We start from the raw sequence: 14,936 nt of genomic DNA on the forward strand, positions 1-14,936 counted from the left end.
CTGTATCTAACCCCCTGTACCTGCCCTGGGAGTGTTTGATGGGACAGTGTAGAGGGAGCTTTACTCTGTATCTAACCCTGTGCTGTACCTGCCCCCTGGGAGTGTTTGATGGGACAGTGTAGAGGGAGCTTTACTCTGTATCTAACCCCCTGTACCTGCCCTGGGAGTGTTTGATGGGACAGTGTAGAGGGAGCTTTACTCTATCTAACCCCCTGTACCTGCCCTGGGAGTGTTTGATGGGACAGTGTAGAGGGAGCTTTACTCTGTATCTAACCCCCTGTACCTGCCCTGGGAGTGTTTGATGGGACAGTGTAGAGGGAGCTTTACTCTGTATCTAACTCCCTGTACCTGCCCTGGGAGTGATTGATGGGACAGTGTAGAGGGAGCTTTACTCTGTATCTAACCCCGTGCTGTACCTGCCCTGGGAGTGTTTGATGGGACAGTGTAGAGGGAGCTTTACTCTGTATCTAACCCCCTGTACCTGCCCTGGGAGTGTTTGATGGGGACAGTGTCGAGGGAGCTTTACTCTGTATCTAACCCCCTGTACCTGCCCTGGGAGTGTTTGATGGGGACAGTGTAGAGGGAGCTTTACTCTGTATCTAACCCCCTGTACCTGCCCTGGGAGTGTTTGATGGGACAGTGTAGAGGGAGCTTTACTCTGTATCTAACCCCCTGTACCTGCCCTGGAAGTGTTTGATGGGACAGTGTAGAGGGAGCTTTACTCTGTATCTAACCCCGTGCTGTACCTGCCCTGGGAGTGTTTGATGGGACAGTGTAGAGGGAGCTTTACTCTGTATCTAACCCCCTGTATCTGCCCTGGGAGTGTTTGATGGGACAGTGTAGAGGGAGCTTTACTCTGTGTCTAACCCCCTGTACCTGCCCTGGGAGTGTTTGATGGGACAGTGTAGAGGGAGCTTTACTCTGTATCTAACCCCATGCTGTACCTGCCCTGGGAGTGTTTGATGGGACAGTGTAGAGGGAGCTTTACTCTGTATCTAACCCCCTGTACCTGCCCTGGGAGTGTTCGATGGGACAGTGTAGAGGGAGCTTTACTCTGTATCTAACCCCCTGTACCTGCCCTGGGAGTGTTTGATGGGACAGTGTAGAGGGAGCTTTACTCTGTATCTAACCCTGTGCTGTACCTGCCCCCTGGGAGTGTTTGATGGGACAGTGTAGAGGGAGCTTTACTCTGTATCTAACCCCCTGTACCTGCCCTGGGAGTGTTTGATGGGACAGTGTAGAGGGAGCTTTACTCTGTATCTAACCCTGTGCTGTACCTGCCCCCTGGGAGTGTTTGATGGGACAGTGTAGAGGGAGCTTTACTCTGTATCTAACCCCCTGTACCTGCCCTGGGAGTGTTTGATGGGACAGTGTAGAGGGAGCTTTACTCTATCTAACCCCCTGTACCTGCCCTGGGAGTGTTTGATGGGACAGTGTAGAGGGAGCTTTACTCTGTATCTAACCCCCTGTACCTGCCCTGGGAGTGTTTGATGGGACAGTGTAGAGGGAGCTTTACTCTCGTCCAACGGATATTACCTGACACTAAAATTGCTCACCGTAAAGGAGAACAAAATTCCTCCTATTCCTCCCCCTCCGCACCACCCAAAAAAATAGGCATTGCAGGAATGATACATTTATGAAAGTTGAAAAATTAAATTGGCTCCGGCAATGCGTGATGAAATTACATGGGTGCTGTGGCTTGTAGCTGCAAAATATCATAAATGTGGACTTCGAGGGTCAAATCCGTGTCGATCTTTGGAGTCAGTGACAGATGAGCCTTCTCTGACCCGCTGGGTATCCCTGTACCAGTGTCGATCGCCCCCGATTAGCGGCACTGGGCGGCATTGCGGCTTCCTTTCTCATTTTTTTCTCCTCTCTCCCTAGCGGACATCCCCCCAGCCCCGGGTAATATCCCCGCCACGCACCCGCTCATGGTTCGTCACGCTGATCACAGCGCCCTGACGCTGGGCACGGGCTCTTCCACCACGCGGCTGACGCAAGGCATCGGGCGCAGTCAGCGGGCCATCCGGCCGTTTGCCGCCAATACGGGGCACACCATCCACGTGCACTATCCTGGGAACAGGCAGCCCAACCCTCCGCTCATCCTGCAAAGGTAATGGACTGAAGCTGTGGGGGGGGCGGGGGGCGCTGCGGGAACCGCGCTCGGTCTGTGTGCTCGCCCCCCCCCCCCCCGTCTTCAGTGGCTTTCCCAGGCGGTGCTGCCATCTGCGGTCTCGTTTCACACGGCAGAGCCATGGCTCAGTCAGTAAGTAGCCTTTCGCCACTGAGTCAGAAAGTCGTGGGTTCCAACTTACGCTGCAGGGACTCGAGTGTTTAATCTAGGCCAGCACTCCGTTGTCAGTACTGTCGGAGGGGCGGTGCCGAGGGAGCGCCGCGCTGTCGGAGGGGCGGTACTGAGGGAGCGCCGCACTGTCGGAGGGGCGGTGCCGAGGGAGCGCCGCGCTGTCGGAGGGGCAGTACTGAGGGAGCACCACACTGTCGGAGGGGCGGTACTGAGGGAGCGCCGCGCTGCCGGAGGGGCGGTACCGAGGGAGCGCCGCGCTGCCGGAGGGGCGGTGCCGAGGGAGCGCCGCACTGTCGGAGGGGCGGTGCCGAGGGAGCGCCGCGCTGTCGGAGGGGCGGTGCCGAGGGAGCGCCGCACTGTCGGAGGGGCGGTACCGAGGGAGCGCCGCACTGTCGGAGGGGCGGTACCGAGGGAGCCCCGCACTGTCGGAGGGGCGGTACCGAGGGAGCGCCGCACTGTCGGAGGGGCGGTACTGAGGGAGTGCCGCACTGTCGGAGGGGCGGTACCGAGGGAGCACCGCACTGTCGGAGGGGCGGTACCGAGGGAGCGCCGCACTGTCGGAGGGGCGGTACTGAGGGAGCGCCGCGCTGTCGGAGGGGCGGTACTGAGGGAGTGCCGCACTGTCGGAGGGGCGGTACTGAGGGAGCGCCGCACTGTCGGAGGGGCGGTACTGAGGGAGCGCCGCACTGTCGGAGGGGCGGTACTGAGGGAGCGCCGCACTGTCGGAGGGGCGGTACTGAGGGAGCGCCGCAGGGGCCGTCGGGAGTTGACATTAAGCAGATGTCAGATGGACGTAAAGGGTTCCACAGCCACTTTTGGAAGAAGAGTGGGGGAGTTGTCCCCGGTGTCCTGACCAATATTTATCCCCTCGAGAAACACCACTCGGAACAGATTTATCTGGTCATTAATCACGCTGCTGTTTGTGGGAGGTTACTGTGCGGAGATTGTCTGTTGCATTTCCTTCAGTACAACTGCAGAAGTACTTCCTTGGCTGCGATGCGCTTTGGGACGTCCCGAGGTTGTTCAGGACACTGTGTAGAAATTCAAGTCTGTCTTTAAATCTCTCTCGCGCGTTTCACCGGTGCTGCCATCCCCTTTCTGTAATACGGAGACCAGAGCTGTGCCCGGGGCACACGTGGTCTAACCGAGATACCAACAAGTTCAACGCAGCTTCCCTGCTTTTGAACTCCGCTCCCCTGTCGACGAGGCCTTTGCCGGTTCTGTGGCCGCGTTAACCCTGCTTGTGATTTTGCCGGCAGGTTGCTCGGGCCCTCGGCCGCCGCCGACATCCTCCAGCTCAGCAGCAGCCTGCCCCTGCAGAGCCGTGGTCGTGCCCGGCTCCTGGTCGGCAACGACGACGTCCACATCATCGCCCGGTCGGACGATGACCTCCTGGACGACTTCTTCCACGACCAGACGGCCACCACCAGCCAAGCGGGTAAAGCGGGCCGATCAGAAGCGAGGCGGGAGATATCGGAGGGGGGGTGGCGGGGGGGGAATATCAGAGGGTTTGGGGGAGGGGGGGTGGGGGCTCGGAGACGGTGTCCGTACCGTATCCCGACGCGAGCGAGGATCAAACCCCCTACACTCGTTTTGGAGGAGGGCGGGGTGATGTGCCAGTAACTTTGAAACACACAAAGTTAGTACGCAGGTACAGCAAGTGATCAGGAAGACCAATGGATTGTTGGCCCTTATTGCAAAGGGGGATGGAGTATAAAAGCAGAGAACTCCTACATGGCAGATGCAGTATAATGTGGGAAAGTGTGAGGTCATGCACTTTGGCAGAAAAAAAAATCAAAGAGCAAGTTATTATTTAAATGGAGAAAGATTGCAAAGTGCCGCAGTACAGCGGGACCTGGGGGTTACTTGTGCATGAAACAAAAGGATAGTATGCAGGTACAGCAAGTGATCAGGAAGGCCGATGGAATCTTGGCCTTTATTGCAAAGGGGATGGAGTATAAAAGCAGGGAAGTCTTGCTACAGTTATACAGGGTATTGGTGAGGCCACACCTGGAGTACTGCGTGCAGTTTTGGTTTCCATATTTACAAAAGGATATACTTGTTTTGGAGGCAGTTCAGAGAAGGTTCACTCGTTGATTCTGGCGATGACTTATGAGGAAAGGTTGAGTAGGTTGGGCCTCTACTCATTGGAATTCAGAAGAATGAGAGGTGATCTTATCGAAACATATAAGATTATGAGGGGGCTCGACAAGGTGGATGCAGAGAGGATGTTTCCACTGATGGGGGAGACTAGAACTAGAGGGCATGGTCTTAGAATAAGGGGCCCATTTAAAGCTGAGATGAGGAGGAATTTCTTAGGGTTGTAAATCTGTGGAATTCGCTGCCTCAGAGAGCTGTGGAAGCCGGGACATTGAATAAATTTAAGACAGAAATAGACAGTTTCTTAAACGATAAAGCAATAAGGGGTTATGGAGAGCAGGCAGGGAAGTGGAGCTGAGTCCATGATCGGATCAGCCATGATCGTATTAAGTGGCGGAGCAGGCTCGAGGGGCCGTATGACCACCTCCTATTTCTTATGTTCCCTTGTACAACTGTACAAGGTGTCGGTGAGGCCACACCTGGAGTACTGCGTGCAGTTTTGGTCTCCGTATTTAATGAGGGATACACTTGCATTGGAGGCTGTTCAGCGAAAGTTCACTCGGTTGATTCCGGGGATGAGGGGGTTGTCTTATGAGGAAAGGTTGAGCAGGTTGGGCCTCTACTCATTGGAGTTTAGAAGAATGAGAGGTGATCTTATCGAAACAAACAAGATTCTGAGGGGGTGTTTTGCAGAGAGGATGTTTCCCCTCGTGGGGAAATCTAGAACTAGGGGTCATAATTTCAGAATAAGGGGCCGCCCCTTTAAAACTGAGATGAGGAGGAATTTCTTCTCTGAGGGTTGTGAATCTGTGGAATTCTCTGCCCCAGAGAGCTGTGGAGGCTGGGTCATTGAATATATTTAAGGTGGAGATAGACAGATTTTTGAACGGTAAGGGAGTGAAGGGTTATGGGGAGCGGGCGGGGAAGTGGAGTTGAGCTCGAAGATCAGCCACCTGGCCCCTCGGGCCTGCTCCGCCATTCAATAAGATCATGGCTGACCTCAACTCCACTTTCCCCGAGAGTCTCAAAATCTATCGATCTCAGCCTTAAATATACTCAACGACTGAGCCCTCTGGGGCAGAGAATTCCAAAGATTCACCCCCCTCTGAGTGAAGAAATTCCTCCTCCTCTCAGTCCTAATTAATACGCCGCTTGAGGAGATTGGGGTGGTTATGGGACACGCTCCACATACTACGCGAGCGCAGCACATTCAACCACCTGCACTGCCTCGGTTGTAATGGTCTCTCTTCCGCAGGTACGCTGTCCAGCATCCCAACCGCACTAACCCGCTGGACCGAGGAGTGCAAAGTGCTGGACGCGGAGAGTATGCACGACTGCGTGGCAGGTGAGAATTCGATTGGGCGGATGGAGAACAACATGTTTCTTCCTTTTGGGGAGGTGCTTAAATACGAGACAGTCACTAATAAGTCCAATGGGGAATTCGGGAGTAACTTCTTTACCCAGAGAGCGGTGAGAATGTGGGACTCGCTGCCACAGGGAGGGGTCGAGGCGAATAGTGTCGATGCATTTAAGGGGGAAGCTGGATAAACACATGGGGGAGAAAGGAATAGAAGGGGAGATGGTGACGGGCGCGGGGGGAGATGGGGAGGGGGCTGGTGTAGAGCATAAACCCCGGCACGGAGCGGTGGGGCCCAGTGGCCTGTTACTGTGCTATTGAGACTCTCGGTGGGGGGTGGGTAGGGATTGCCAGAGATTCGAATTCCCCCCTCGCACTTTCACTCTGAAGCTCACGTACAGTTCCATGGGAGTGCAGCATCTTCCAGAACTACGCTCCACAGTGCCGTCCACCTTGTGTGACTCTGGACAGGGGCGTCCGTTTGCTCCTGGGGGAGTGTCTTGCAGCTGAACTTGAACTTGTCTGCCCGCGTGCTCCGAGTGTGGCTCACTCGGAATTGATCTGGACTGGGAGCCTCCCCTCCCCTCCCCCCTGGAGATAGTTTCAGCGCTCCTGCAGCAACCCTGGCTTAAGGTCAGCTAACTCTAACCTGGGGTCTTGCTGCCCGACCTCACTCAGTGACTGTTTAACTAGCTGTTGGAACCTGGTCTCCCTAACTCGGCATCTGAGGGGTTACCAAGTCTCTGAGCTCGAGCACAAAATGGACGCAGCCATTTGTTCTGGCTGGCTCTCCGTGATCTCATGACCTGATTGCTGATTGGTCTCCTCGGAGGATAAGCCACACCCAGAGGTTTCTCTGCCATGTGTAACTGGAACCGCTCTGACTGACTTTGCAAAGTGTCATTCGAGCCATTCTGACTTCAGACCCCAGACAGGATAGAGCTTCCCCCGCCCCCAAGTCCCTTATCCTTCTCCCCTCCTCCCCACCCCCCCAAAACCCCAGCCCAAGTTCCTTCCCCCCCCCCCCCCGCCAGCCCAAGTTCCTTCGCCCCCAAGCCTAATTCCCCCCTCCCCCAGCCCAAGTTCCTTCCCCCCCCCCCCAGCCCAAGTTCCTTCCCCCCCCCCCCCCCCCGCCAGCCCAAGTTCCTTCGCCCCAAGCCTAATTCCCCCCCTCCCCCAGCCCAAGTTCCTTCCCCCACCCCCCCCAGCCCGATTTTACCCCCCCCCCCCACAAGCCCAAGTTCCTTCGCCCCCAAGCCTAATTCCCCCCTCCCCCAGCCCAAGTTCCTTCCCCCACCCCCCCCAGCCCGATTTTACCCCCCCCCCCCCACAAGCCCAAGTTCCTTCGCCCCCAAGCCTGATTTCCCCCCCCTCCCCCAGCCCAAGTTCCTTCCCTTCAAGCCCAATTTGCCCCCCCCCCAGCCCAAGTTCCCCCTCTTTCTCCCCCCCCCACCCCCAAGCCTAAATGGACTAAATTGGGGAGGGGTGGGGAAGGAAGGGCACCAGTTCAAGTTTCCACTAAGTTGTTGCATCTCAAGGGAGGCACCAGGCAAACGAGCGATGCTGAACATCTGCTTTAATACCTGTATGGCACTACCACTTCGCAGCGAGTTGGAGTGCAGCTATTAATGAGGCAGCAGGGACATGAAACACCAGTTGATGTGTTTGTGGTGGTTGCGGCAGGGATCCAGAGCAACTCCTGCAGGCAGCTTGTGCCGTGGGATCTTTCAACGTCGCCTCCAACCGACCAGTGATTGCAGCAGATCGATATTAAAATTCATTCGCGGGATGTGGCCGTCGCTGGCAAGGCCGGCGTTTATTGCCCATCCCTAATTGCCCCTTGAAGGTGGTGGCGGTGAGCCGCCGCCTTGAACCGCTGCAGTCCGTGTGGTGTGTCGCAGATTGGTACAACTGAGTGTCTCGCTGAGCTGTTTCAGAGGGCAAGAGTCAACTACATTGCTGTGGGGTCTGGAGTCACACAGCGACCAGACCGGGTAAGGGCGGCAGATTTCCTTCCCTGAAGGGCATTAGTAAACCAGTTGGGTTTTTACGACATCCCGATAATTTCATGGCCGGCATCATCATCCAGATTTATTTCATTAATCGAATATAAATTCCTCAACTGCAGGCTTTGAACTTGTCTCTGGATCATTAGTCCAGGGCTCTGGATTACGAGTCCAGTAACGTAACCAGTATGCGACCGTCCCCTATGTCTCCTCCAAAGGACGGCGCCTCTGACAGCGCAGCACTCCCCTCGGTGCTGTGCTGGGAGTGCCGGCCTGGACTATGGGCTCAAGGCCCCCGGGGCGGGGCTCGAACCCACAACCTTCTGACCCAGAGACAGACGTGTGACCAACTTGAGTGCAAGCTGACGATCGCTGCTGCGGGGCTTCCTCTGCCCAAGAGCAGTTTGTTCAGCCGACCCTTCTGGGAGTGGACGTGAATCTCCGAAGGGAGAACGGGGGGATGGTATGTTCTATACTCTGGGCGGGGGGGGGGGGGGGGCAAGAGGGCTTGTGTAGACCACTGCTGAGACGCCGCACTAACTCTGGATTGGAACCCCCCCCCCCCCCCAATTGGCGCAGTAGTAAAGCTGCCCATCATCCAGCACTTGGAGTCGTTGCGTGACGAGGAGCTGGAGGAGAGGAGAGAGAAACGCAGGAAGCAGCTGGCAGAGGACGAGGCCAGGCGCGAGGAAAAGGCCAAGGAGGAGAAGGAGAACAAGGAGCAGAATGCACCGGTGAGTGAGCGAGGGAGAGGCGGCAGTGTTGATTGGACCCACGGGGTTGGGTTTTTGTATCGCCCCACTCCCCGTTTGACCTGGAGCATGTCCGCCCTGTTTTCTCTGCCCTCGAGTGCAGCTGTGGCAGGGGCCTGAGAATGTTGGCTATTACTGAGCACGTTAAGAGTGATCTGATTCTGTGCGAGCACTGGGGCAAGCTCTCCTCATGGCATCCCCACCCTGACTGGTAGATGCAACTTACTTTGAAGAAGCTAGCAAATAGGAGCAGGACATATACGGGCCCCTGCTCCGCCATTCAATGAGATCACGGCTGATCTGCGACCTAACTGCGTCCATCCATCCGCCTTTGGCCCACAGCCCTTCTTCACTTTTGGTTACCACAAAGCTATCAATCTCCGGTTTAAAATTAACATTTTTGATCCAGCATCAATTATCATTTGCGCCACTGAGATGAGGAATTTCTTCTCTGAGGGTTGTAAATCTGTGGAATTCGCTGCCTCAGAGAGCTGTGCAAGCCGGGACATTAAGAAACTGTCTCTTTCTGTCTTAACTTTATTTAAACGATAAGGGGTTATGGGGAGCGGGCAGGGAAGTGGAGCTGAGTCCGTGATCAGATCAGCCATGATCGTATTAAATGGCGGAGCAGGCTCGAGGGGCCGAATGGCCGACTCCTGCTCCTATTTCTTATCAGAGTTCCAAACTTCTTCTACCTTTTGTGTGTGGAAGTGTTTCCTAAAATAGCTCACTTCTATCCGTTTTCCCCCTCAATATCCTGACAGCTTCAACGAGACCGTCTACAGCATGGACTGAATGTTCCGTTTCTGTGCTGTGTATAAGAACATAAGAATTAGGAACAGGAGTAGGCCATCTAGCCCCTCGAGCCTGCTCCGCCATTCAATAAGATCATGCCTGATCTGGCCGTGGACTCAGCTCCACCTACCCGCCCTCTCCCTGTAACCCTTAATTCCCTTATTGGTTAAAAATCTATCTATCTGTGACTTGAATACATTCAATGAGCTAGCCTCAACTGCTTCCTTGGGCAGAGAATTCCACAGATTCACAACCCTCTGGGAGAAGAAATTCCTTCTCAACTCGGTTTTAAATTGGCTCCTCTGTATTTTGAGGCTGTGCCCCCTAGTTCTAGTCTCCCCGACCAATGGAAACAATCTCTCTGCCTCTATCTTGTCTATCCCTTTCATGATTTTAAATGTTTCTATAAGATCACCCCTCATCCTTCTGAACTCCGAGTAAAGACCCAGTCTACTCAATCTATCATCATAAGGTAACCCCCTCATTTCTGGAATCAGCCGAGTGAATTGTCTCTGTACCCCCTCCAAAGCTAGTATATCCTTCCTTAAGTAAGGTGACCAAAACTGCACGCAGTACTCCAGGTGCGGCCTTACCAATACCTTACACAGTTGCAGCAAGAAGGTTCACTCGGTTGATTTTGGGGATGAGGGGGTTGACTTATGAGGAAAGGTTGAGGAGGTTGGACCTCTACTCATTGGAATTCAGAAGAATGAGAGGTGAACTCATCGAAGATTATGAGGGGGCTTGACAAGGTGGATGCAGAGAGGATGTTTCCACTGATGGGGGAGACTAGAACTCGGGGGCATGCTCTTAGAATAAGGGGCCGTCCATTTAAAACTGAGATAAGAAATTTCCTGAGGGGTGTAAATCTGTGGAATTCGCTGCCCCAAAGAGCTGTGGGGGCTGGATCATTGAATATATTTAAGGTGGAGATAGACAGATTTTTGAGCGATAAGGGAGTCGAGGATTATGGGAGCGGGCGGGGAAGTGGAACTGAATCCATGATTAGATCAGCCATGATCTTATTAAATGGCGAAGCAGGCTCGCGGGGCTGAACGGCCTCCTCCTGTTCCTAATGTAACAGGCTCGAGGGGCTGAACGGCCTCCTCCTGTCCCTAATGTAACAGGCTCGAGGGGCTGAATGGCCTCCTCCTGTCCCTAATGTAACAGGCTCGAGGGGCTGAACGGCCTCCTCCTGTTCCTAATGTAACAGGCTCGAGGGGCTGAACGGCCTCCTCCTGTTCCTAATGTAACAGGCTCGAGGGGCTGAACGGCCTCCTCCTGTCCCTAATGTAACAGGCTCGAGGGGCTGAACGGCCTCCTCCTGTTCCTAATGTAACAGGCTCGAGGGGCTGAACGGCCTCCTCCTGTCCCTAATGTAACAGGCTCGAGGGGCTGAATGGCCTCCTCCTGTCCCTAATGTAACAGGCTCGAGGGGCTGAACGGCCTCCTCCTGTCCCTAATGTAACAGACTCGAGGGGCTGAACGGCCTCCTCCTGTCCCTAATGTAACAGACTCGAGGGGCTGAACGGCCTCCTCCTGTCCCTAATGTAACAGGCTCGAGGGGCTGAACGGCCTCCTCCTGTCCCTAATGTAACAGGCTCGAGGGGCTGAACGGCCCCCTCCTGTCCCTAATGTAACAGGCTCGAGGGGCTGAACGGCCTCCTCCTGTTCCTAATGTAACAGGCTCGAGGGGCTGAAAGGCCTCCTCCTGTTCCTAATGTAACAGACTCGAGGGGCTGAACGGCCTCCTCCTGTCCCTAATGTAACAGACTCGAGGGGCTGAAAGGCCTCCTCCTGTCCCTAATGTAACAGGCTCGAGGGGCTGAACGGCCTCCTCCTGTTCCTAATGTAACAGGCTCGAGGGGCTGAACGGCCTCCTCCTGCCCCTAATGTAACAGACTCGAACGGGCTGAACGGCCACCTCCTGCTATTTCTGTTTTTAAAGAGAGCTACGTTTTGTAAAACACAAACAAGCGTGTCGAAATCCCAGCGACCCGCGGAACGGTGGTCAAGCACTTCAACAGAGCAGGGTTTGGTTCGAAGTGTTCATCTGTTTTTTTTAGCTCCTTCTTGCAAGGATGCTGGTGTGGGTGAATGTGTAATCATTTCTGTGTTCGGAATATGAACGATTAACTGCTGTCACTGTGTTTGTAAAGCAGGCAGCGGGTTCCACCAGAACTGCCAACTCGTCTGTTCAAGGTGACAAGAGTCAAACAGGTTTGTGACTGCTTGCTTGGGCTGGGCCATCTTAGCCTCCTCTCTTCATTCTGTGGTGTGTGTGTAATATTTCAGCAGAGCAGGGGGACAGTATATATAAAGTGGGATGTGCAGCGGGGAGAAGGGACATTACAAGACTTGGTAACAGTAAGGTAGGGGCTTAAGGATGTTTAATTCCTCTGCCCCCCCCCCCCCCTCCATTTTCTCCTAAAGTACCCTCTACACTCTGCAAACTCATACTTCCTAGGGCAGGTACAGCACGAAGTTAGATACAGAGTAAAGCTCCCTCTACACTGTCCCATCAAACACACCCAGGGCAGGTACAGGGGGTTAGATACAGAGTAAAGCTCCCTCTACACTGTCCCATCAAACACTCCCAGGGCAGATACAGGGGGTTAGATACAGAGTAAAGCTCCCTCAACACTGTCCCATCAAACACACCCAGGGCAGGTACAGACCGGGGTTAGATACAGAGTAAAGCTCCCTCTACACTGTCCCAGCAAACACTCCCAGGGCAGGTACAGGGGGGTTAGATACAGAGTAAAGCTCCCTCTACACTGTCCCATCAAACACTCCCAGGGCAGGTACAGGGGGGTTAGATACAGGGTAAAGCTCCATGTAAGACGTGAATACTGGGCCGGGATTTTTCCACCAGGCTGTCCTTGTGCACCCTCTGACAGTGAGGGAGCGGTGCCATTGGTGGTGGTTTGTGAGCAGCTGTGCAGCCTATGCTCCAGTGCCGGAAAGGTTGTAATAAAAGGGAAATCTCGAGAAATGGAGAGCAGTGTTCTGTCAAAAATATAACCGGAGTCAAGCTCTAAGTTTGTGCCTTGATCCCTTCCCCACATGTCCTCGCTCCCTTCTCGCCCGAACATTTCTCTGCTTGTATTTTTATTTGTTTTTTTGTTAACTTGTTCTCTCAAGTTTTAAGCATCGCCGACTGTCTGGAGCTGGAATGGTGCCCTGTGCGATGAGGTAGTAGGTTGTATAGTTTTAGGGTCATACCCGATCTCGGAGTTAACTATACAATCTACTGTCTTTCCTACGGTGGCAAGTATGGCCTCCCGAAGCTCGAAGGACGCGCGGTCTTCACACGCACCGACAGCAAGAGTCTCTGCGTCCAATCGCTGGCCTCGCACCGGGTCTGTCGGGCCTGGCCGACACGGTGGGCGGCAGCTAATCACTTGCACACGATGCCCGTGCGTGTGTGATTTCCGCTCACTCACAGCTACACTGCAAGCCGGGGATCGCGCTGCACTGTAACTCCTTGACTTTTTCTTCCTTGCAATTTTTAGTCCCTTTTGACTTGAATTTTAAAATGTCTGCTGGAATGCCCCTGCAATGGCGGATTGCGTGGGGGCGGGGAAGCCGGTGAGAGATGTCGTGCGGCGGAGACGGGAAGTGAAATGAGGTCTGCTTGTCAGTGCAACATCAGTCATTGAAGGTTGGCCATGCAGGTACAGCAGGCGGTGAAGGCGGCAAATGGCATGTTGGCCCTCATAGCGAGAGGATTTGAGTATAGGAGCAGGGAGGTCTTGCTGCAGTTGTACAGGGCCTTGGTGAGGCCACACCTGGAGTATTGTGTTCAGTTTTGGTCTCCTAATCTAAGGAAGGATGTTCTTGCTATTGAGGGAGTGCAGCGAAACATAGAAACATAGAAACATAGAAAATAGGTGCAGGAGCAGGCCATTCAGCCCTTCTAGCCTGCACCGCCATTCAATGAGTTCATGGCTGAACATGAAACTTCAGTACCCCCTTCCTGCTTTCTCGCCATAACCCTTGATCCCCCGAGTAGTAAGGACTTCATCTAACTCCCTTTTGAATATATTTAGTGAATTGGCCTCAACTACTTTCTGTGGTAGAGAATTCCACAGGTTCACCACTCTCTGGGTGAAGAAGTTTCTCCTCATCTCGGTCCTAAATGGCTTACCCCTTATCCTCAGACTGTGACCCCTGGTTCTGGACTTCCCCAACATTGGGAACATTCTTTCTGCATCTAACCTGTCTAAACCCGTCAGAATTTTAAACGTTTCTATGAGGTCCCCTCTCATTCTTCTGAACTCCAGTGAATACAAGCCCAATTGATCCAATCTTTCTTGATAGGTCAGTCCCGCCATCCCGGGAATCAGTCTGGTGAACCTTCGCTGCACTCCCTCAATAGCAAGAATGTCCTTCCTCAAGTTAGGAGACCAAAACTGTACACAATACTCCAGGTGTGGCCTCACCAAGGCCCTGTACAACTGTAGCAACACCTCCCTGCCCCTGTATTCAAATCCCCTCGCTATGAAGGCCAACATGCCATTTGCTTTCTTAACCGCCTGCTGTACCTGCATGCCAACCTTCAATGACTGATGTACCATGACACCCAGGTCTCGTTGCACCTTCCCTTTTCCTAATCTGTCACCATTCAGATAATAGTCTGTCTCTCTGTTTTTACCACCAAAGTGGATAACCTCACATTTATCCACATTATACTTCATCTGCCATGCATTTGCCCACTCACCTAACCTATCCAAGTCACTCTGCAGCCTAATAGCATCCTCCTCGCAGCTCACACTGCCACCCAACTTAGTATCATCCGCAAATTTGGAGATACTGCATTTAATCCCCTCGTCTAAATCATTAATGTACAATGTAAACAGCTGGGGCCCCAGCACAGAACCTTGCGGCACTCCACTAGTCACTGCCTGCCATTCTGAAAAGTACCCGTTTACTCCTACTCTTTGCTTCCTGTCTGACAACCAGTTCTCAATCCACGTCAGCACACTACCCCCAATCCCATGTGCTTTAACTTTGCACATTAATCTCTTGTGTGGGACCTTGTCGAAAGCCTTCTGAAAGTCCAAATATACCACATCAACTGGTTCTCCTTTGTCCACTTTACTGGAAACATCCTCAAAAAATTCCAGAAGATTTGTCAAGCATGATTTCCCTTTCACAAATCCATGCTGACTTGGACCTATCATGTCACCATTTTCCAGATGCACTGCTATGACATCCTTAATAATTGATTCCATCATTTTACCCACTACTGAGGTCAGGCTGACCGGTCTATAATTCCCTGTTTTCTCTCTCCCTCCTTTTTTAAAAAGTGGGGTTACATTGGCTACCCTCCACTCCATAGGAACTGATCCAGAGTCAATGGAATGTTGGAAAATGACTGTCAATGCATCCGCTATTTCCAAGGCCACCTCCTTAAGTACTCTAGGATGCAGGCCATCAGGCCCTGGGGATTTATCTGCCTTCAATCCCATCAATTTCCCCAACACAATTTCCCGACTAATAAAGATTTCCCTCAGTTCCTCTTCCTTACTAGACCCTCTGACCCCTTTTATATCCGGAAGGTTGTTTGTATCCTCCTTAGTGAATACCGAACCAAAGTACCTGTTCAATTGATCCGC

At 53.4% G+C, this 14,936-nt stretch overlaps 1 protein-coding gene across 1 annotated transcript in view; it reads left to right on the top strand.

Annotated features, from left to right (window-relative positions):
• huwe1 (HECT, UBA and WWE domain containing E3 ubiquitin protein ligase 1) overlaps window positions 1–14,936 on the top strand; it is a 316,149-nt gene that overhangs the window by 252,932 nt on the left and 48,281 nt on the right. The window contains exons 55-59 of the mRNA XM_070869027.1: window positions 1,885–2,113; window positions 3,565–3,743; window positions 5,661–5,750; window positions 8,348–8,502; window positions 11,475–11,535. Coding sequence (XP_070725128.1) covers window positions 1,885–2,113; window positions 3,565–3,743; window positions 5,661–5,750; window positions 8,348–8,502; window positions 11,475–11,535 — 714 coding nt within the window. The remainder of the gene's footprint in view (window positions 1–1,884; window positions 2,114–3,564; window positions 3,744–5,660; window positions 5,751–8,347; window positions 8,503–11,474; window positions 11,536–14,936) is intronic.

Source organism: Pristiophorus japonicus, chromosome 32 (genome assembly GCF_044704955.1).
Source record: "Pristiophorus japonicus isolate sPriJap1 chromosome 32, sPriJap1.hap1, whole genome shotgun sequence".
In the NCBI taxonomy this organism is placed as follows: Eukaryota; Metazoa; Chordata; class Chondrichthyes; family Pristiophoridae; genus Pristiophorus; species Pristiophorus japonicus.